This window comes from Zootoca vivipara, chromosome 16 (genome assembly GCF_963506605.1).
Source record: "Zootoca vivipara chromosome 16, rZooViv1.1, whole genome shotgun sequence".
Taxonomy (NCBI): Eukaryota; Metazoa; Chordata; class Lepidosauria; order Squamata; family Lacertidae; genus Zootoca; species Zootoca vivipara.
In genome coordinates, this window is record NC_083291.1 from 36,561,109 (window position 1) to 36,585,158 (window position 24,050).

Sequence of the window (24,050 nt, forward strand, 5' to 3'; positions counted from 1 at the left end):
CATCCAGGAAGGTTGGTTTGATTCCCCTTTTGTGTGTCCAGTGTAGATCTTCGCTCCCCCTTTGCTCCCTGGTTGGGGGTGTACCATTTTGTGGTTTGCCTCAGGTGTCAAACCGTCATGGGCCGGCCCTGTGCATTACAGCAGGGACAAGTGTGTGGCCATTTACATCACCGATGAAATTCAACAGGAGCCTCCCAACACTGCTGCCTGCCACCACCTACTATGCCAATAAGAGATGCTCTGTGCTGCTGGGAGGGGGGAGCGGGCACAGAGGCAAAATGGCATTTCCCCATGTGCAAAATAAAGCAGACTCCACATGGGGAAATGCTACAATCCTGCTTCAGATGCCCAAACTGCACGGTATTTGTCTGCTGCTTGAAAATGTATTTTGGGGGGTGAAAAAAAATTATGATATTGATATGTACAGGACTTGATGGACTGTTTGAGAGAAAGACTCTGTTCCGATATGTGAGACTGGATGACAGGCCAAGACCAAGCAGCCCCATGGAAGGAAGAAACCTCGGCCAAAGAAGATCAAGAAGAAGACTGGCAAAATAAATTACTGAACTATGCAGGACAAATTACTACAAAAAAGAGCAACTGTTCAATACATATTTTTAAAAGCTTTGTGTACAGATTTTTACATTAGTATAACTTTTAAAAGTCACTTGTAATAAGATGAAGGAGGTTTTAAAATTGGACTGTTAAGTATATATGGTTTTATGGATGTGCATAAACAAGTATATTATAATGGAACCAAGAGGGGGAGTGGAGGGTAGTTGAATAAAAAATTATGGTTTAATTTGGTTATGAATTTTTTCTTTTCTATTTTTTTGGAAAATCAATAAATTGTTATTTTTGAAGAGGTTCCTGTTGGTCGTGAGCCTGAAGCCTGGCATCCAATGGAATGGATATAAATATACATATGAGCTCACAGTAAGCATCATTAAATAGGAAATGGGCCACAGAGAACCAGCAGAAATTAAAAAGAAAAGAGGCAAGCAAGTGAATGAAGGGAGAAACTGTGGACAATGATAAAAATGGAATCTCAAAAGAGGAACTGGTTGCCTTGTTCGGGTGCAGCTCTTGCTACTGGAATGTGCCACTGGAGATTGACTGGAGGGGTGCAATCACAATGCTTGAATGCTTCCCTAACATAATAAAATCCTTCCACATATAACGCTAGCATGTTGGGGAGAACAGCTCTTGTGTCTAGCGTCATCTATCCCATGCTGGTTTTCTGTTAGCACGAACTGGTTTAAATGGGAGATCCTTCAATGCAGCCTCCCCACCTGCCGTCTGAACGGAATGGCACAATCCAGGAAAAGAGATGGCATGTGATACTCCTGGTGGCGTGCTTCAGCTCTAAAAAGGTAAAGGTAAAGGGACCCCTGACCATTAGGTCCAGTCGTGACCGACTCTGGGGTTGCGCGCTCATCTCGCATTATTGGCCGAGGGAGCCGGCGTATAGCTTCCAGGTCATGTGGCCAGCATGACAAAGCCGCTTCTGGCGAACCAGAGCAGCACACGGAAACGCCGTTTACCTTCCCGCTGTAGCTGTTCCTATTTATCTACTTGCATTTTGACGTGCTTTCGAACTGCTAGGTTGGCAGGAGCTGGGACCGAGCAATGGGAGCTCACCCCGTCACAGGGATTCGAACCGCCGACCTTCTGATCAGCAAGCCCTAGGCTCTGTGGTTTAACCACAGCGCCACCTGGGTCCCTCTAGAAGTGGCCAAAACTTCTGGCAGGGATGAGGAGGAAAGCAAAGGTTGCAATATCCATTGGCCATGCACAGATCCCCTTGCCAACCCCATAAATTCTGAGTATGGAGGACCATCCTATATATGGTTAGGGAGAGGGCATGTGGAACACTGGAGTTCAAAGAAAGCAGATATCCTAAGAATGGGTGTCAATAGTCTCAGTTTCTACCCAGGGTGAGATGAGAATATCTGGGCTCTACGGCCACCTACGTCAGTGAACTGGTTCAGTTTCTTGCTAGCAATGTGGGGCAGGAACTCTTCTTCCTCAGTCAAAGCACGCTCTTCTTCCTCATAGCTGGAAGGGAAAGAAACACAGAATCAGGGCAATGGACACAGCCCCAGAGTCAAAGCTATTCCCGTTTGGCATTTCAGCAAGAACCCCAGGCTCCAAGCCTGCGAAATGGCTCTGTCCAAAGCAAATCCTCTCACATTTTGTCTCCCCCCACCCCCACCCCCCGGGTGCTCTGTTCTGACAGCTCAGCAAGCCAGTCAATTCCCCCATCAAATATTGTCGCCATTTGATTGCCGGAAGTTTGGCTGCAGTGAAGGAGAACCTAACATCCCAGCGAGGAAGGGTCATAGCTCAGTGGTAGAGCAGCTGCTCCACAGGCAGAAGGGTCTGGATTCAATCCCAGGCATCGCCAGGTAGGGCTGAGAAAGAAACCCTTTGCCAGTCAGTGTAGAGTCTTCTCCAAACTAAGGTCTAGGGGCCAGATGCAGCCCGCTCGGCTCTTTTATGCGGCCCCCAGAGACCCCCGCCGCCCGCTGCCGCCGCCCACTCTTAATGGCGTGGCTGCCAGAGCGTTGGAAATAGCTTGTGCGCATGCGCAAGCGTAATTTCCAGTGCACTTCCGGGCCGGAGCAGGCCCATGCACACGCGCACAAGCTATTTCCTGTGTTTTGGCGACCCGGATGTGCGCCAGAAATCGTGTGTGCGCATGTGTATGGGTGCGTGCTCCCGCGCGCTCCGGCCTGCAGCGCGATCGGCACTGGCGGCACCGGCACTCGGCGACATAAGTTTGGGGACCCCTGGTGTAGACCATACTGGGTTATATGAGGCAATCTCATTCGCTGGATGAGTGGGCTTGCCCTGGTGAGTGGGCTTGCCCGTTCCTATGACCCTTGTGAGCGAAGCCATCAGGAGTCTTGTACTCCCAGCAGGGTCACCCAAGGCAAAAGGTCAAAGGGAAGGAGCTAGACAAAGAATGATCCTAGAAGTCCTCAACGGCAGAACAGGCAGGAAATAACAAATGGCATGTTACAATAGCTGTGAAGGCGGATGAAGGCTGCAGCAGAGAAGAATCTACTGGTCATCGTGATACTCATGCCATCGAAATAGAGCATGGGTAGGCAAACTAAGGCCCAATCACCTTCTAAATCCGGCCCGCGGATGGTCCGGGAATCAGCGTGTTTTTACATGAGTAGAATGTGTCCTTTTATTTAAAATGCATCTCTGGGTTATTTGTGGGGCCTGCCTGGTGTTTTTACATGAGCAGAATATGTGCTTTTATTTAAAATGCATCTCTGGGTTATTTGTGGGGCATAGGGATTTGTTCATCCCCCCCAAAAAAGAAAAATTTGATCCGGGGGACAGTGGACCGGCCCCCTGCTGAAAAAGTTTGCTGGCCTCTGAAATAGAGCCTTACTGTGAAGACTGTGTGTTAGTCAGCATACACTGATCTACACACATAAAACAAATTCACACACAGACGTCTTCCAAAAACCCATTTTAGGGAAGACAATCTTACTCAGCTACGAGTGATCGCCAAAGAAGAAGATATGAGGCAATGGTGTGGCTCAGAGTCAGGCCGCTTCCTGTGTTCCTATCCTGCTTGAAGAACCAACATGCTGCCTATGGAGCACACCTTGCCTTTAAAAACTGGCCTTTGTTTCTTAATAGTCTCCGTTTCTTTTCTTTAATTGTGTAACTGCAGACCAGCCCTGGTGCTCCAGGATAAAAGCTGAAGAGAAAAATTGCTGAGTGAATCATCCACGTTCACACAAACCTCACCTGGCGTAATTAAAATGTGTCCGTTTTTCTTTAATGTGATTAATTACTACAAAAGCTATTTTCATTCTTTCACAACAACAGTTAATTAACTGCACAGTGTGTCAACTCAGAAGCAAGAACCAACCATTTCGGTGGGGCTTACTCTCAGGTTAAGTAAAGGATGGCAGCTTAATTTATTATTGTCACCAGCCTAATTATCAAACCTGTTAATGATTAGGCTACCTTGCTTGTTATTGTTGCTCCAGCAGTGGAAAAGGCTTTAAAAATGTGTGACCATCATTTGACAGCCTTGACACACCTGCATAATTTTGACACATCAGTATGGAGGCTCTGAAAGAACTCACTAAGGACTAATGCATTATTTCCACAGCCCAAGTTTACCTGAAGGGCAAATAATAGCTGGGATCTGAAGTTGCTCTTCACATGGGTGTAGACAGGGGGGGCAGGAGGGGGCAGCTGCCCCCCCCCTAGAAGCAAAAAATTATTGTATTTTACAGACCATAACCAATACTTTGCCCCTCCAAAAACTGAAGTGGAAAGGGCTTTGCTTTAGCAAGAGCAGCTCTCCACTTGCTGGGGGCGGGAAGACAGCTGTAACAAAAACACATCAAATAAATAAAGCAAAGTGGCTACCAGTACTTAAGCAGTTAAGACAATGGAGCAGAATATCCCTTCAGGCAAGGTCCACCCTATTCACCCTATTGTTATTCAGTGGGAGTTGTTAATGGGCATTCAGGGATCGCGTTAACAGTTCTATTGGCGATTTAATGTGGGTGCAGAGGATTCAATTTGACTAAGGTGGCCCTGCAAGGCTAAAAGGAAGTGAATAAGAAGGGGGGGCTGTAGCTTTGATAGACACAGTGATGTTTATAAAAAGCATTGGTGTTCCAGTCTGCCCCTCCTCCTGCATCTGTATACTGTAAATCAGGGGTGGCCACCTCCCAAGAGACTCTGATCTACTCACAGAGTTAAAAACTGGGAGTGATCTACCCCCTTTTGGGGGGTTCAGGTCAAAGCTGTTGAGTTTTTTTTAAGGAAGGGAAGCCCTGTTTTGGGGGGTTTAGGTCAAACTTGTTGAGCTTCTTTTAGGAGGGAGGGAGGCCCATTTTTGTTTGAGGCTTCAGGTCATAGTTCAGCTTTTTTTAGGGAGGAGGAAAAATTTGGGTGAGCTTTTTTAGGGGTGCCAGTGATCTAGCAGTGATCTACCACAGACATCCAGTGATCTACTGGTAGATCACAATCTACCTGTTGGACGTGCCTGCTGTAAATCAAGCAGAGAGAAAGCTGCTTACAAGGCTCCTGTACAGGTGTACCGGTATCTTCCTCTTGCTGCAGAGTTCTAGCATCACAGCGTCACCCAGAGGCACCCACAAATGTGAGTTATCCCTCTCTCTATTTCTTCCTTCCTTTCCTCCCTCTTCCATCCTCAATAAAATACTGGGGGGGGGCAGATAAGCCCCACATAGAAAGCCCATCAACATGGGGGGGGATGACTCTTTAAAATACAGTATTTACCAGTAATTTCTTTTGGGGGGGGGGGAGGCACCTAGGCCTCTAGGAGTTGGCTGCTATGCCTAGGACAATTCAAGAAAGCAGAATCATGCATATGCTATGGTAATATATCAATAGAATCATGGAATTGTAGTCGGAAGGGACCACAAGGGTCATCTAGTCCAACCCCCTGCAATGCAGGAATTTTTCCCCAATGTGGGGCTTGAACCCACAACATGGTTGAAATATTATGCTGATATGCAGCAACGCCTCGGAGCCATCGAGACTGCAGCCCTGTCTTGCCTCGCCCTTGCCCGCCCTGCCACCCCCTCTCCCCTGCCCGACCCTCCCATCCTCTTGCTGCAGAGTTCCAGCTTCACAGCATCACCCAGAGGCACCCACAAATATGAGGTATCCCTCTCTCTATTATTCCTTCCTTCCCTCCCTCTTCCATCCTTAATAAAATACTGGGGGGGGGGCAGATAAGCCCCACATAGAAAGCCCATCAAAATGGGGGGGTGACTCTTTCAAATACGGTATTTACCAGTAATTGGGGGGGGGAGAGGCACCTAGGCCTCTAGGATTTGGCTGCTATGCCTAGGAGTAGGACAATTCAAGAAAGCAGAATGATGCATATGCTATGGTAATATATCAATGGAATCATAGAATTGTAGTCGGAAGGGACCACAAGGGTCATCTAGTCTAACCCCCTGCAATGCAGGAATTTTTTCCTAAGGTGGGGCTTGAACCCACAACATGGTTGAAATATTATGCTGATATGCAGCAACGCCTCGGAGCCGTCGTGACTGCGGCCGTGCCTTGCCTTGCCCTCGCCCACCCTGTCACCCCCTCTTGCCTGCCCGACCCTCCCGTCCTCTCCAGCCAAGCAGGGTAGCCGCCGCCGTTGCCAGCCCCAGAAGCACAAGGTGGCCGCTGCCGCCGCTGCCGCCACCACGATGTCGTCAGGCCAGCTGGCCCTGTAGCCCCGCCCACGTTCCCACTTTGTGGCCCCGCCCCTGAATGATCATGGCTTGCCCCCCCCCCCCCTAGTTTTGATCCTGGCTACGCCCTTGGCTCTTCATGAAAGAGGGGGAATTCTGTCACTTCCCTCCCCAATCTGCAGCACCCCCCCTCTTGGTGTTTTGTTGCTTACCGTAAATTAAAGGATAAGATGTATTTCCCCCTCACTCCATGCACAGAAATCAATGAGTTATATCTTACTTCAGAGGTGGTGATGGGACAGCATTTTCCACCACACCAGAGGGCTAACTGAGCTCAGGGGACATAGGGCAGGCCTTAAGGGACTCTCCAGAATCTGCCGCCTGAGGCAGACCCCTTTACTCGGTCTAGTGGTAGGGCTGGCCTTGCCCCCTGCCCCATCTCCCACAGGAAGGGCACTCCAACCCCCAGAATCACTTTTTTTCAGGAAGCAGGAGGAACGAAAGCACCATTCTGTGCAACACTGTTCCATCCACACAGGGCCAAGTCTTGGAAACTGCCACAATCCACACAAAATCAGGATATGATCCCAGTGCATCGATGGGACTTGAAACCTAAACAACCCGCTTCCCATTATCCAACTTAAGAGTGTAAGAACAGGTGAACGGTATGGGCAATCCAGTCCCCTACCAGTGCTCTCCAGGTATTTTGGACAGTTTTGGCTGGGGATGTTGAACTTGTAGTCCAAAACATCTTGAGGGCACCAGATTGGGGAAGGCTGTGGTGCTCTTTCTCCAACCAGCCAGATGCTTTTGGAAAGCTTAAGCAGGACAAGAAAGCAACATCTTGTCTTGAGACGTGTAACACCTCTCAGCACAGAAGCTCTCCCTACCCACCCCAATCCCCCCTCTTATTTACTCTGATGTATGTATTACAGTACACAGGGCTGCCTCCAGCTGTGCTGTCCTGCTCACCCAACAGATTCCTTCTTGTGCAACAGGTTTTCCCCCTCCACTCCTTGCCGCCGCAGCCAGAGTTCAAAATTTGCCAGGTGCATTTGGCACCTGACATCTCCACCATCTGGAGGTGCATACCTGGGCATCCTTGGGTCTGGACTGTTTTCACGCACAATACCCCACCCCGTAGAATTTCATCCGTTCTATTTTATCTGCACTGTCAGGGTTGTTACGACTACTCCAGAGTAACGACTTTCCACATGCTTGTCTTTTAAAAGTCTTTATTAGTGCACCTTATTTACAGTGTAACGAGTTGCTGGTTTCATGTCTCCTTACACCGAGTCAGAATCCGGCACTGCCCCTTTTCGTGACTTTGACCAACATAAAAGCCTCGGGACGGTGAATCTCCTCCCCTTTCTCCTCCTCCTCAATACCGGTGTCGGGGGGAAGGGTCTACGGCAGGCATCCCCAAACTGCGGCCCTCCAGAGGTTTTGGCCTACAACTCCCATGATCCCTAGCTAACAGGACCAGTGGTCAGGGATGATGGGAATTGTAGTCCAAAAAATCTGGAGGGCCGAAGTTTGGGGATGCCTGGTCTACGGTCTGCCTTCTGCCTGTCCCCCCTTCCCGCCTCTCTCTCTTCCTGCCTGTGGAGCAGGGGCTCTCCAATGCTGCCAGAGCCCTGGCACTCCTTCTCCTTCTCCTTCCTCACCCCTTCAGACCCCGCGCTTTCATGACTGCTTGGAGACGGGCTGCTTCTGATGAGAGGGGGGGGGGTTGTTCTCTGTAATCCCTCCCCCTTACATGCACAATCGGAACGAACTTCAGGAACCTAAAAGTTGTATTGGAAAATGTGACTTTCCAGCTGCCTGGCCCCAAAATGGCAAATAGACATTCCGTTTTGGCAACTGGAGACCTGGTTTAAGGAGCTGTTTGGCTCCTCGCTTATATATCTGAGTTTCTAACACTGCCTCCAGCCCTCCAGCACCCCCCCAAAAAAATCTGTTCTCCAAACGGTTGGAGGACCCTCTGGAGCCAATTTGAGGAGGCAAAGTGCATAACACACACCCCCTCAAGACTCACCCATCTTCCAGGACAGCAGCCTTGTCACTATCAGGCAAGGTCCCATTGAGCTTCTCGGTGCTTGCGTCCTCTCCCATATTCTGTAGCTCCATCTTGGTGATCCTCTGTCAGGTGTGTGTGTCTCTGTGTGGGAAACTATCTGGGGTAAATTGCCAAGTAGGGCGGCAGCGGCGGGAGCAGCAGCAGCAGCAGCGCACCTTGATCAGCAGCACACCTGGGGACATGGAGAAGAGAAGAATTCAGCAAGCAGTGCACTGTAAGGTTTACAAAGGGCCGCAGGGTTTGGAAGAGGGTGGCTCCTGGAATCGAGATACCTAAATTCTCTTATTCCCAGCTGCAAAGTAGGTGTGGAGGGAAGAGTTGTGAGGCGCTGCCAGGAAAGGCACTGCCACTGCCTTTTCATGGGGTTTGCTGAATGCCAAGGAACAGGCAGTGATTCCAACCCCTTGCCTAGAGGGGAGTCTGTCCCGACAGGAGGTGGGTGAGGAGGAAGGATGTAACCCAGTTCCCTCTCCCTCCCCTTCAGGCGCAAGCTGGCAGGCTGCCCTGTCTGGCATTTCCACACATCCTCTTGCCGCCCTGGGAAGGACAGCATGTGATAATACCCCAGGCATAAACCCCACAGAAGCACCCCTCTCCTAATATCACGCCGAGGGGAGGCAAATACTGCACTCAGAGGACACTGTGCAAAAATAAATCAAGTTCGCTTTTCGTACTCCATTCTGTTTCCAAAAAGCTATGGCTTTCCACTGGGGCTTTTTTTCAGCCGGAACTCACGGGAACTCTGTTCCGGCACCTCTCAGGTGGGCGCTATTGCTATTATAAGAGAACATGGAAGGCATTCAGGGTTAGTTCCAGCACTTCTTTTTCTAGAAAAAACAGCACAGGCTGTCACAAAAACTATTGTTGTCATTTACTCTTATTCAGGGGTCTGCAAAATTTCAGCAGGGGGCTGGTCCATTCTCTCTCAGACTTTGTGGGGGGGGGGCTATATTTTTTTGGGGTGGGGAGAATGAATGAATTCCTATGCCCCACAAATAACCCAGAGATGCATTTTAAATAAAAGCACACATTCTACTCATGTAAAAACACGCTGATTCCCAGACCGTCCGTGGGCCGGATTTAGAAGGCGATTGGGCCGCATCCAGCCCCCGGGCCTTAGTTTGGGGGACCCGCTCTTATAATTTCAATGCATCAGATATTAAATGCGTAACAACATTCTAGCTGCCTGTGAAATACATACATACAATAAATTTGTATTTCACTGGCTTTAAGAGGGTAGGTTTTGTAGCTGCTGATTTGTGCAAGGACCTGGATGACACAAGGGGCAAAAAGGGATGGGATAGAAAAGAAGGGCAGAGATTTTCCCTAATAGTGCAAAGCCAGATGTGTGCCTGTGTTGTGAACAAGCCAGGTGTCATGCCTGGGAAAAGCAAGTGGCCTTTTTATGGCACGGAAAGTGTTGAGTCCTAGGATTTGAGGGAGCTGCCGCCATCCTGCAGGCGCTCCCATCCCAAGTGCTGCTATTTTGGGGTGGGATTCAGTTCCACATTGGCAAATTCAGACTCCACGATTAAAATTTATTGGGAGGTCTTGTGCAACAAACCCACACGCCCCACAAAAAAGAGATGGGGCTTTTTGTGATAAGGAAAGTAAGGGGGAAACGCAGTGGAAAGTGTGCTCATTAAATAGCTAATGTCCTTTAATCTTCTTGCATTGTATATGGCTTCGGTCCTGTATACCTGAAGGAGCGTCTCCACCCCCACCATTCAGCCCGGACACTGAGATCCAGCACCGAGGGCTTTCTGGCAGTTCCCTCATTGCGAGAAGTGAGGTTACAGGGAACCAGACAGAGGGCCTTCTCGGTAGTGGCACCCGCCCTGTGGAACGCCCTCCCAGCAGATGTCAAGGCAATAAACAACTATTTTACATTTAGAAGACAACTGACGGCGGCCCTGTTTAGGGAAGTTTTTAAAGTTTGATGCTGTACTGTTTTTAATATTCGGTTGGAAGCTGCCCAGAGTGGCTGGGGAAACCCAGCCAGATGGGCGGGGTATAAATAAATTATTATTATTATTATTATTATTATTATTATTATTATTATTATTAGGGTGGTATGCTAATTTAATTAACAACAACAATCAGGATGAACGCTGAATATTAACAGGCCATTCGGAAGTGCCCTCATTCAGAAGTAGTGTAGGAAACAAAACAAAGACCCCACCCCACCCCTGTAAGACCCATTTAGTTGCAGTGAAGTAATACCTTTTCCCATTTAAGGAGCCCCCACCCATTAAGTCCATACTCTAAGTTACAATACTGCACCACCGAGTCTCATGTCCAGCTTGAGGGGGAAAGTTAACCCACAGCACAACATGGACCGTCATGCCTACTCAGAAGTCTTACTGAATCTGGTGTGGTTAGGACTGCAGCCACAGTCTGTTAGGGCAAAAAAAGAGGGAAAGGGAATTAGGAATTCTGTCCAGGGATAGAAGCATTAAGTTATCTGGGAGAAGGGAGCTGCCTCCCCCTTAAGCCTGGATCTCCTTGGTCTCTTCTGATTTATGGTGTTGCTTGCTTCTCTGATACGCTTTGGACGACTCAAGTGCAAAAAAGGCCTGGGCTTGGCAGCAACAGCGGCAAAGAGTGGCATTCTGTTTAACTCCTGGAATGAGATCTGCAGGCTCTGTCGAGGCTAGCAAACTTTCTAGACTCAGTATGACCTCATTCCTGGGGAGCTCAAGACATTTAACTCTGGTGGTGGGGATTGTGAACTGACATGGGGTAGGAGGGCAGGCTGCATATCTACATCAGTTTTTGCTGAAGGGCCCTGCCTGCCAGACTAGGGTTTTTGTTCGTTTGTTTGTTTCGATCTGCAACAGGCATTGATGCAGTAAGGTAAAGGTAAAGGGGCCCCTGACCATCAGGTCCAGTCGTGTCCGACTCTGGGGTTGCGGAGCTCATCTCGCTCTATAGGCCGAGAGAGCCGGCGTTTGTCTGCAGACAGCTTCCGGGTCATGTGGCCAGCATGACAAAGCTGCTTCTGGCGAACCAGAGCAGCGCACGGAAACGCCGTTTACCTTCCCGCTGTAGCAGTACCTATTCATCTACTTGCACTTTGATGTGCTTTCGAACTGCTAGGTGGGCAGGAGCTGGGACTGAGCAATGGGAGCTCACCCCGCTGCAGGGATTCGAACCGCCTACCTTCTGATCAGCAAGCCCTAGACTCTGTGGATTAACCCACAGCGCCACCTGGGTCCCAATATTGATGCAGTAATAGTGCATAAATGGTGAATTTATCCTGGGCTGTCCACACAGCCATTCTGCTTATTTCTTTCCCAACCTTCCTCCCCAAAGCAGCCTAGCAGTTCTGTGATGCTCAAAGCCATGATTCTTCAACATCAACTTTGTTGGACTGGTCATGTTGTGCGGATGCCTGACGATCGTCTTCCAAAGCAACTACTCTATTCCAAACTTAAAAATGGAAAGCGTAATGCTGGCGGTCAACAAAAGAGGTTTAAAGACTGTCTCAAGGCAAATCAAAAAAAAATGTAGTATAAACACTGACAACTGGGAAACACTGGCATGCGAGCGCTCCAATTGGAGAACAGCCTTTACCAAAGGTGTCATGGGCTTTGAAGACACTTGAACTCAGGACGCAAGGGAGAAACATGCTAGGAGGAAGGCACGCTTGGCAAATCCACACTGTGATCAACTCCCGCCCGGAAACCAATGTCCCCACTGTGGAAGGACGTGTGGATCCAGAATTGGCCTCCACAGTCACTTACAGACTCATTGTTAAAACTGTGTTTATGGAAGAAGAAGAAGAAGAAGAAGAAGAAGAAGAAGAAGAAGAAGAAGAAGAAGAAGAAGAAGAAGAAGAAGAAGAAGAAGAAAGCTTTCTCTACGTCACCATATTCATCGTTACCTGGAGGGGCACTGTTGCTCTATAGCACAACAAAAGTGAGATCGCACGCATGCGCGCACACAATCCAAAACATCTGTGGTGTGAAATGCTACAAGATTTCAGCAGGAAGCTATGGGACATGCAGAGATTGGGAATATACACCATTGTAAGCGCAGGTCATTGCGAATGCACAATACAAAAGAGCGTCTGGAAGGGCCCTGAGGCTGCCAACAGGGATGGGAGATGAATCAGTTGCATTCACATTTTAATGGAAGCAAGCCAAATTCACACATCCCAAACCAATATGGGAATTGATAAGCGGGTCTAAATTTGCACTTCTAATAATTTTGTGGTGCAGTTCCCTAACAAACAAACAAACAAAAACTGCACACAAGAATAAATGTATTAGGGAAAAGTGCATTCAAAAATGCATATGGTAGTGGAAATAACATACAAAAATGCATTATATTAGAGGATACATCTTTCAAATAAGTAAATGTACGGTGGGCAAAACTGCACACAAAACCTATTAAGGAATTAGAAAAGGACAGGTTCATCCATCCAGTATACCTGAAGGAGCGTTTCCACCCCCATCGTTCTGCCCGGACACTGAGGTCCAGCGCCGAGGGCCTTCTGGCCGTTCCCTCGCTGCGAGAAGCCAAGTTACAGGGAACCAGGCAGAGGGCCTTCTCGGTAGTGGCACCCACCCTGTGGAACGCCCTCCCACCAGATGTCAAAAAGAAAAATAACTACAGTACCAGACTTTTAGAGGACATCTGAAGGCAGCCCTGTTTAGGGAAGCTTTTAATCTTTAAGGAATTAGTGTATTTTAATATTTCTGTTGGAAGCCGCCCAGAGTGGCTGGGGAAACCCAGCCAGATGGGCAGGGTATGAATAAATTATTATTATTATTATTATTATTATTATTATTATTATTATTATTAGCTGCTGTGTCTTTAACAGCCTTTCCCAGGAAATAACAATCACCGCACACAATAACGGCTGCCATCCTAACCACTCTGCACCTGGGAGTAAGGCCCACTGGACTTGGCAGGACTTCCTTTTGAGTAGACACAGTGGAAAACGTTTTCCATTTGTTAATTCCTTTAGATCAGGCATCCTCAAACTTCGGCCCTCCAGATGTTTTGGACTACAATTCCCATCTGCCCTAACCACTGGTCCTGTTAGCTAGGGATCATGGGAGTTGTAGGCCAAAACATCTGGAGGGCTACAGTTTGGGGGTGCCTGCTTTAGATCAAGCTGCTATGAAAGGCACCAAAGCAGGTGGGGGGGTTGGTCTTTACCCTGGTCAGCTGGCAATGCCGTATCTGATTAGACAGGGATGAGGGAGCTCCAGCACCCTCATCTGTAATTGAGCCCACTGTCTCAGGCAGCGCAAAAGGGCAGGCGAGGTCAGGCTTGCTTCCCCACTCTTAGGCTTCCCCCCATTTCCCCCAAACCAACCACACCCTACAGAATATTGCATTAATGCTGACAAGTCACACCACTCCCTCATATTGGCAACGGTTCCCGATGCTGGTGGTATGGGGGCGAGACACAAGTTGGGTGCATGTTTCCCACTGGTGGGAATGTTGCCCTGGTGGGAATGTAGCCCCCCGGGCTGGAAAAAGCTCCTTGCCCCTGCGAGAAAATACAATCACATTTCTGCACAGCCTGAGTCTTCGGAACCAAGAAACGGAAGGGTTAAACATGTTGCCCGCACCTGGGAAAGTGCTCTGGAGGCTGGGTGGGGCAGAAGCAGCAATGGAGATGTCTGGCTGCTCCCTTGATCTCCAACCGCATCCTTAGCTCAATGCTATGTTCCCACAGAAACACCTGGCTTTTTACCCTGGCTCCAGTAAGCGAATGGGGCCCACTAGGCTAAGGGAAGGTGGCCGGGAGCCAAGTTAGGTGTTGAGCACCCACAGGCCTATAAATGCAGGGAAATTCGAAAGCCATAACTTCTGGAGTCCTGGGGGGGGAATGATTCAGTCCACATTTGAAGGTGAATCTTATCAAATCTGCACTTTTTGAAACCGTACGAGGACCAGAATGCAGCTACCCATGGAAATGACCTGAATTCTGCACTGCAGCTTTTTGGCCAAGTAATGCGCACAGAAATATATTGGGGTAGGTAAAGGTAAAGGGACCCCTGACCGTTAGGTCCAGTCGCAGACAACTCTGGGGTTGCGGCGCTCATCTCGCGTTATTGGCCGAGGGAGCCGGCGTACAGCTTCCAGGTCATGTAGCCAGCATGACTAAGCCGCTTCTGGCGAACCAGAGCAGCACACGGAAACGCCGTTTACCTTCCCACCGGAGTGGTACCTATTTATCTACTTGCACTTTGTGCTTTCAAACAGCGCCACCCGTGTATATTGGGGTAAAAGAGCTCATAAAAATAAATGTATTAGTGAAAACAATGCACAAAAGGCATTGTATTAGGAGAAATCATTTGGGAAAATATGCTTATTGGTCAAAGCTGCGCACAAACATGTTTACAGTAGTAAGAAAAATCTGCACTCAAATACTGAAGGATTTAGAAATGTGGAAAACTGGATTTATGGTTGGCAATACTGGATGAGAAACTGGGAGAACCCTAAGGCACAGATCCTTCGATTCTTAGTCCTGGGTTATTTCCCCTGCAAAACAAAGGGCATTTCATGTTGATGTTGATTTCATGCTCTAGTTATCTCCCGCTTGGACTACTGCAATGCGCTCTACGTGGGGCTACCTTTGAAGGTGACTCGGAAACTACAACTAATCCAGAATGCAGCAGCTAGACTGGTGACTGGGAGCGGCCACCGAGACAACATAACACCGGTCTTGAAAGATCTACATTGGCTCCCAGTACGTTTCCGAGCACAATTCAAAGTGTTGGTGCTAACCTTTAAAGCCCTAAATGGCCTCGGTCCAGTATACCTGAAGGAGCGTCTCCACCCCCATCGTTCTGCCCGGACACTGAGGTCCAGCACCGAGGGCCTTCTGGCGGTTCCCTCGTTGTGAGAAGCCAAGTTGCAGGGAACTAGGCAGAGGGCCTTCTCGGTGGTGGCACCTACCCTGTGGAACGCCCTCCCAACAGATGTCAAAAAGGAAAACAACTACCAGACTTTTAGAAGACATCTGAAGGCAGCCCTGTTCAGGGAGGCTTTTAATGTTTAATAGATTATTGTGTTTTATTCTTCTGTTGGAAGCCGCCCAGAGTGGTTGGGGAGACCCAGCTAGATGGGCGGGGTATATAAATAATAAATTATGTTGTTGTTGTTGTTGTTGTTGTTGTTGTTGTTGTTACCATTAGCATGCTCTTCCATTTTGGCTGCTCTTCCAGAAACACACCTGGATGGGTGTTATCCTCCCCAGGGTGTGTAGCCAGAAGCCACAGTCTGGGGGAAAGGTGAGCTGGCCTGCTGCTGTGGTCGGCCTGGGAGCTGAACCCAGCCCCCAGGAAGCCTGTTCCCAGGGCACTCCTCAAGTACAATGGCTGGAAAGAAACTTGAACTGCTAGCTCCCCTAACTTCCCCAGCAGTTATGCTTCTATACTGTACTGCAGCCCTGGCCAGGATCACACAGGCCTGGGAACTTCTGCAGTTGTCACGTTCCCGATGCCATAACCCCACGGCGTGGGATCCCCATGCAAAGCCCCGAAGGTCTGTGCTGGAACGCACGGCCACGTCACACTGCAGTGCCTGAATATTTGCTCTGTATGTTTGCACAACCTTGCTGCGCAGGTCTACCAACTTCACGCCTCTCTGGTCCAAGAAACCTGCACTGGGGATGGTGAACAGAGCCGGGGGGGGGGGAGAGAGTAGAGCACCCAGGGATGTCCAGACCACTTCCTGCACCAGTGCCACCAGTGCCCCCCGGAACTGGAAGTCACAAGGGCACGGCAAACAGGCTCGCAGTGATGTATGCTGTGGACATTGCGGTTTTACAAAGGCTTAGCACCTCACTAAACCCAAAAGTGCCCAACCTTTGTTCAGCTGGGTTCTTGGTGTCACAATTGCTTCTCTACCTGTCCCGGTCCTCTCCCTCTCCTCTTACCTTTGCAAAGAAAAACCCTGCAACTTTATTAATACAGTAAAGGGTAAAAGGTAAAGGGGCCCCTGACCATCAGGTCCAGTCGTGTCCGACTCTGGGGTTGCGGCGCTCATCTCGCTCTATAGGCCGAGGGAGCCGGCGTTTGTCCGCAGACAGCTTCCGGGTCATGTGGCCAGCATGACAAAGCTGCTTCTGGCAAACCAGAGCAGTGCACGGAAACACCGCTTACCTTCCCGCCAGAGCGGTCCCTATTTATCTACTTGCACTTTGACGTGCTTTCGAACTGCTAGGTGGGCAGGAGCTGGGACCGAGCAACGGGAGCTCACCCCATTGCAGGGATTCGAACCGCCGACCTTCTGATCAGCAAGCCCTAGACTCTGTGGTTTAACCCACAGCGCCACCTGGGTCCCTTATTAATACAGTACTCAGCACTAAAGTGTCTTGTCTTAGTTCAGTAGGGGGTCTCTGCTGTCACCATTTCTGGTGCGGCTTCATGTCACAGCGTGGAATAAAATGAAGAAATATAAAGTAGACTAGGGCCTGGGAGACGAGGGTTAAAATCACCACTCAGCCATGAAGCTCACCATGTGACTGTGGGCCTGTTACTATCCCTCAGCCTAGGGCAGGGGTAGGCAACCTAAGACCCTTGGGCCGGATGCGGCCCAATCACCTTCTCAATCCGGCCTGCAGACGGTCCGGAAATCAGCGTGTTTTTACATGAGAAGAATGTATGCTTTTATTTAAAATGCGTCTCTGGGTTATTTGTGGGGCATAGGAATTTGTTCATTAATTTTTTCAAAATATAGTCCGGCCCCCCACAAGGTCTGAGGGACGATGGACCGGCCCACGGCTGAAAAAGGTTGCTGACCCCTGGCCTAGGGACTCATGAATAACACCTTGAGTTCCTTGGAGGCAAAATGATGGGTGGAAGCAGAAAAAATAAATAATAGCAAAATAAAAAATCTCTCTCCAGTATGCCTGTGCCTGATTTTGAATTAGGGAAAGGGGGCAGGTTTGGAATCATGATTTTAAAAAACCTACCTAATAATAATTTTTAAAAAATAAATCCCCCCCAACTCAATAAATGATCAATTTGATAATTTGATAACTGGAATAGAGGGGATCTGCACCCCCTTCAGGGCACTAGGTTCCACCCCACCCCATCATGTATCTACTTTTAAAGAAATGGTTTTTGTCACCACTACCAAAATAGGTAGTGACGTGGGGAGTGAGAAAAAGTCTGCAAACTGCGGGGTTAGCCACCTCGAGGCAAGATGTAGTTTGTTGTTGCTGCTGATAGCATTGCAAGACACCACTGCACTCTTATAAACTATCTCCTATGTTTTGAATTGTCCCCTTCCCCACCAAAAAGCAAACATGAGGACTAGAAACTTGTGTTGTTATAAAGCGGAAGACAACACTGTCAAAATCCAGCTATGTTTCAAAAGCCCGATTTGAATTGACATGCTGCTGCATTCTTGTGAGTTTGCAAAGGCATTCGGCATCCAGGCATGATGTAGGTGAACTGTCAGGTGTGCTGAATGTGAGTCCACAGCAGGCATCCCCAAACTGCAGCCCTCCAGATGTTTTGGCCTACAACTCCCATGATCCCTAGCTAACAGGACCAGTGGTCGGGGAAGATGGGAATTGTAGTCCAAAACATCTGGAGGGCTGAAGTTTGGGGATGCCTGGTCCACAGCATCAAGAGGAGTAACAGAGCAGCTGTGTAGAAATGTACCCAGAGTCCCAGGAATAGAGGCAAAGGTATGAAGCAACCTCTGTGAACATGCAGGCACTTAAGCTTTTGGCAAAAAGATAGAAAAATAACACACTTCATTTTTAAGCATTTTACAGAACACTTAATTGATGCCAGGTTTATCTAAAGCAGGCATCCCCAAACTTCGGCCCTCCAGATGTTTTGGACTACAATTCCCATCTTCCCTGACCACTGGTCCTGTTAGCTAGGGATCATGGGAGTTGTAGGCCAAAACATCTGGAGGGCCGCAGTTTGGGGATGCCTGATCTAAAGCAAAACAAAACCAGAAAAGTCCTACTCTTTCCAATGCCAAAAATAGGATAATTTTGTATGCGTGCTGCACAAAAACTAATGCACAAAAACAAGCAAGGTGAGCCCTGTGTTTAAGCCACTCAACCTGACTCCCCCTTTCACTACGAGGAATGGTCCAGGCCTTTCAAAACAGGACAGCAAAGTATTTCCTAAGATCTTTCCATTTGGAGTTACTAACCGACATTTGCATTTTGCTAAAAACTACATAGGTGCTTTTGGGGTGACATTAAGGGAAGCGTTAAAATCACTTGCAGCTTAATGAGGAAAGGTTATTGACAGTCTTTGTCAGGAGGAAGGCACCGAGGGACCACCTTTAAAATGAAAAAGTATTGCTCAACTCACACCAGAACCAAAAGAAGCTAAAGAAAAAACAAAGAAAAAAGGAACACAGTTTAAGTTATGCAATCTTATGAACATTTGCTTCCTAGTAAGCCACATTGTGTTTGAGGGGGCTTACTTCCAGGAAAAGCGTGCAGAGATTTGCAGTCTTAAAGCTTTCATTTAGTAGGTTAATCTACCCAGGAATGTGTGCAGCCCAATTCCAAAACTGTGTCATATTGAAATCAATAACACAAACAGCATCTTAACTAGACAGCATCTTAAAAAGCAGAGACATCACCTTGCCTACAAAGGTCCGTATAGTTAAAGCTATGGTTTTCCCAGGAGTGATGTATGGAAGTGAGAGCTGGACCATAAAGAAGGCTGAAGAATGGATGCTTTTGAATTATGGTGCTGGAGGAGACTCTTGAGAGTCCCATGGACTGCAAGAAGATCAAACCTCTCCATTCTGAAGGAAATCAGCCCTGAGTGCTCACTGGAAGGACAGTTCCTGAAGCTGAGGCTCCAATACTTTGGCCACCTCATGAGAAGAGAAGAATCCTTGGGAAAGACCCTGATGTTGGGAAAGATGGTGGGCACAAGGAGAAGGGGCCGACAGAGGACAAGATGGTTGGACAGTGTTCTCGAAGCTACAAACATGAGTTTGACCAAACTGCGGGAGGCAGTGCAAGACAGGAGTGCCTGGCGTGCTCTGGTCCATGGGGTCACGAAGAGTCGGACACGACTAAACAACAACACAACACAAACCAAAAACCCAGACCAGAGAGGAAGGTGGGCATCAGCCTTAAGGGAACAGGAGCCAATTTACACCGTCACCCCAGGGGCCTGCTAGCATCCAAAGTCCTCTCTGGACGGACCCTCCCATGCTACGGGGTGGGTGGGTGGGTGCACCGGGGACATCAAGTCTGGGACAGGTACCCATGTGGCTGTGAAGGAATAACTGGGACCAGCCGCTCCTTTGCTGAAGCAAGGTCCCCTCCCACCCACCCCCCCATCCAATAGCATGAAGTGATTCTCATTTAAATTGCTGCTAAAAGGGAAGGAAGGAAGCTCTGTTTCAAGAGCAGTTTCAATTAAAGTTTTGGCAGGTGGGTGGGACAACCCACCTGCCAATCACCTGACATCATGACGGCATCAGTTACCGTAATTGATAGGAGGCTGTCCTGCCCTCCCTTATCAAAGTTGGCCCAGATAACGATCTGGCCCCTGGGACAAAAAGTTTCCTCACCCCGGGGAGTAACAAAAAACAAGACAGATTCCCAGAAACCTGAAGTCTGCCTGGCGGCTAATACAATGACCGCCACTGGAATTAAGTTGTTTTCTCTCCTCAGATATAGTTGTTTTACAGGTTTTGCATACTGTTATTTGTTTGTATTCGGCAGGGGCGTCCTACCCAGAGAGGCTAGTGGCGTGGGGTGCCAGGGCGCCATGTTCTGGAGGGCGCCAGGGAAGAGGCAGAGAGGCTGGACGAGGCACCTCCCGGCATCAGCGTGCTGCCCTCGCCATGCCGCGCCGAAGCAGTGCCGCGCCCGGAGCCTCCGTCCCCCCCGTGGCCACCGCAGCACAAAGCGTCCAGCCAAGCCAGGGAGGTGCCGCATCCAGCCTCCACCTCTCCCCCCCCCCCGGAAGAGCCGCCCTCTAGCCACTGCCCGCCTCCTCCACCAGCGCCATCCTTCCTAAAAAAAAACTCTGGGAAACGGGGGGGGGCACCAGAGGGAGCTTTGCACCACGACGCCGGATATGCTTAAGACGGACCTGGTATTCAGTGCTATTTTTTTTTTAAAAAAAATGTTCCAGTACTCACCATGAAGTTGATACAGTAAGTGCCACACTTTTTAACATTGGGGGGTGCACCAGTACTGTGAACCCTTGAGTAGCCCCAGGAAAAAAAAAGCACTGATAGTCTTGTATTGTTTTGAAACTGTTTTATTTGTTGGTCACCTCGGTAACTTAGACCAGCCTGCCCCCTACCTGCTGCCCTCGAAGGGCTGATGGGCACTGCGGTCAACTAGAGACAACTAATGAATATAATGAGCAAACAGGCAAGCAAAAAATATATATTTTCTATTGAAATGAGGCTACATTTTAATGTTGTATTTAATCTTGATTTTAATCAATTGTTTTATATCTGGTGTTAGCTGCCCTGAGCCCGGTCTTGGCTGGGGAGGGTGGGGTATAAATAAAATTTATTATTATTATTTAAAAATGCAAATTTGCACAACACCGTTCCGCATCTGAAACATGCATTTCCTTGGTGTGAAACTTAGGGTATGTTATTAGTATTATTATTGGTTAAACTTGTATACTGCCCTTAATCCAAAGATCACGAGGTGGTTCACAACATAAAAATACAAAAGTACATAATATTAACAAGAACAAGAGCAAAAACAAACCCCCAACACATCTGAAAGGCCATAGAATGTTTCATCAGCCAAAGGCCTGGCTGAAGAGGAACTTTTTTGCGGGGCTCCTATAGATATGTGAGGAAGGTGCCAGGCAAGCCTCCCTGGGGAAAGCATGCCACAAGTGGGGAGCCACCACAGAAAAGGCCCGTTCTCGTGTTGCTACTCTCCGGACCTCTCGTAAAGGAGGCATGTTTTGTGTATTAATGTGCATGATCCAATAGACACACACACACACACACACACACACACACACACACAGACATGACACATGCAGCCAAACTCTTCCCTCATCACCCCAGATCAACACATGGTAAAAACCCTTTCCACAATGGGGTGGGAGCGAGGGGTAATGGAGGAGGAGGAAGCCAAGAGCTGTCTGTGGCAACAGCAAAGTGAAGTTCAAGAGGGGAGGACATGTTTGAAAAGCACCACTGCCAAAGCAACCACAAGCCCCGAAACATGTGCAAATTTCACACCCACCCACACCTATATGCTATCTTATGCCTGCCTGCACTCGACAACAGGCAGCAGCTGTCTGGGGTCCAAGACCAGCATCTTTGCCAGCCCTGCTGCCAAGAGACCACTTCCCACATGCCTCGTTTCCCCAGCCAAGCCCTTCACAAAGGAAGCCGCAGCTATTCTGGGCACCATCCGGATGGGGGTGCTGGGAAACGCCGAAATTGCTTCCAGCTGCCTCCGCCCCCCTTCCTCCTTCCGTTTCCCCCCATGCAATTGTGGACACATGCGCTCGGCCAGAAGGACTCGCGCCACTCAGGGCCAAACCCGGGAGAAGACGACAGGCGCTCTCCTCCTCTGAAGCAGCAGGAAACAGGAGACATTGAGACCAGCTGTGTGGAAAAGCTCGCCTTCCCTTGGCACCTTCCCTAGTATTGACTGCAGCCCCAGTTCTCAGTCCCAGGAGAAAACACGCAAAGCCTTCGTGCCTAGAGATAAAAACGGGGTGATCTGTGTGGGCTCCAAGGCTGGGGAAAGACTGCAAATGGGAAAAGGGCATGGACACCTGGGCACTGATATATGATTTGGGGGTGGGGGAGATGGGACTGACTGCCAGGATTTGGGGGTGGGGGAGATGGGACTGACTGAGACACAGAGAGTTTTGTCCCTTTTCCAGGTGGTTCCAAAATGATACTGGCTGGCTCAGGAGGCAAGGAATGGTATCCATGGCCTCTAGGGGCCAACGGCTCTAATCCAAAGCCAGGCTGACAACGCTGCAAGGCCGTTTTCCACTGCCAGGACTGAGCCCAGGCTGCAACTTGCAGGAATAGGGAAAGAATGCTACTGTGAGGCACATCGCAGCTGTTCTACGCATTGCATGCTCTTCGTTTGATGACAGCACCAGCGCCGTGCATGCGAAAGATCCGACACCGCAGTTACAATGCCCACATCGCCTCACGCCCAACGCTTTTCTTCAGTGGAGTCTGTTCCGTCACAGCACTCAGATGCCAGCCAAGGGCTGGGTTCACACATGCACACTCAGGGCTGCACGATCTAGGGTTGTCTTGCACCGAGCGCATGAGCCATCACATTGGACACCACAGGCAGAGAACCCTTAGCTTCACCTCACATCATTTCAGACACAAGGATGTCTCTGGTGGGAGTCAGTTCACACATTCAGTAGCCAGTCACCAAGGGTGGAGATGTGTGCAGATCTATTACAAGTGCATGTGTGAACCAGCAGTTCCTCCAGGTAATACTTGAACTGCGGCGGTTCCCATTTCAGAATGAGGAAAGGGGTTGAGAAGCATCCAGGTTTAAAAATAAATATCATCCTGAATCAGAGACACAGGACGATCAGATGGAAGCAGAGCAGGAGAGAAAGAGAAGAAAGTCTGCAGCAGCCCAAAATACTTGGTACTTGCTGCAGAAAATACAAAAGGTAATTCAAAAACTGACATTTTGCTGCCTTTTCATCCTACCCAGAAGTCTGCCATTTTACCCTGCCTAAGAGACTGGAAATATGTCACCCTCCACCCATAATTATGCTCTGAAAAGCTGCAGAAACAACCCTTTTAATGATCATATGACAAAATGCTTGAAGGATGGATGTAAGGGTGACTCCCTACAGGGAGCCAGCCCCCATCATCCTAACGTCCACCTCGCCAAGCACAGGCAGCAGCAGTGGGTCTGAAGCAGCCAGGGGGGAGGGGAGAGACTCGGAGGGAGAGAGAAGCCAACTTGCCGAACGATGGGAAAGCGCCGGGGAGGAGAGTGGCTCAAGGATGCTGGAGAGCCCTTCCACTGCCTTGAGCAGGAGGAGGCTGAGAGAGCATCGCTCCTTCCGGCGCAAGAGTTAAGGAGAGCATCGAGACGCAGGTCAAGGGGGAGGCGTTTTGGGGTGCCCAGACTACTTTTCTGGCGTAGAAACAGACGTACGCCATTGCCGGATTCTGGTTCGGACTGAGAGGTCATGTTTTAAGCTATCTCTGCACTGTAAATACTTTGCACAAAATAAAAGTCTTTAAAGACAAACTGGACTCAAGCAGAGTTACTCTAGAGTAGCCACGGCGACTCTCTGACAATATTAAAGGTTAATTAATCCATGTCAAGTACATTAATCCTAATGTGTAAGAGGCCGAACACCTGCCCTTTCAATCTTCGCCCAATTTGGTAGTTTAGAGCTAGCCAAAAAAAAAGGAGGGGGTGGACTGGGTGGATCCAAGGAGTGATTTGATGTTTCATTGGAGTAATGGGAGGTACTTTCTTAAGCGGACCTCCCCCTGGACCCAGACGTGTTTCACGGCCATCACCCAGTGGCAAATATCCTCTTTTGGGGGCAAGGTATTCAAAGCAGCAGTTGCAGCCCAGCTTCAGGTATGCTCAGAACCATTTCAGGCTGGTTTCGCTGAAAATGCCTTGTTCATTCTGCTTGATGGCATTTGCAGAGAGAGATGGGTCTAGAACGTGGGTGCTGTGGGTGCTACACTGCAGTTCTACTCCTACCTTCAAAGCCATTTTCAGAAAACAATTATGGGGAAGGAGAGGAGGCAAGGTGTTGTGCACCTTGGGAACTGCCCTATGGCACCCCAAAGGG

At 49.0% G+C, this 24,050-nt stretch overlaps 1 protein-coding gene across 3 annotated transcripts in view; it reads right to left on the bottom strand.

The window, feature by feature from the left end:
• Positions 1-24,050, bottom strand: part of SLC38A5 (solute carrier family 38 member 5) — a 78,532-nt gene that overhangs the window by 29,096 nt on the left and 25,386 nt on the right. For all 3 annotated transcript variants that reach the window (XM_035140341.2, XM_060268978.1, XM_035140340.2), the window contains exons 2-3: positions 8,245-8,458; positions 1,974-2,058 (exon numbers count right to left, since the gene is read on the bottom strand). In XM_035140341.2, coding sequence (XP_034996232.1) covers positions 1,974-2,058; positions 8,245-8,336 — 177 coding nt within the window. In that variant the 5' untranslated portion in view covers positions 8,337-8,458. The remainder of the gene's footprint in view (positions 1-1,973; positions 2,059-8,244; positions 8,459-24,050) is intronic.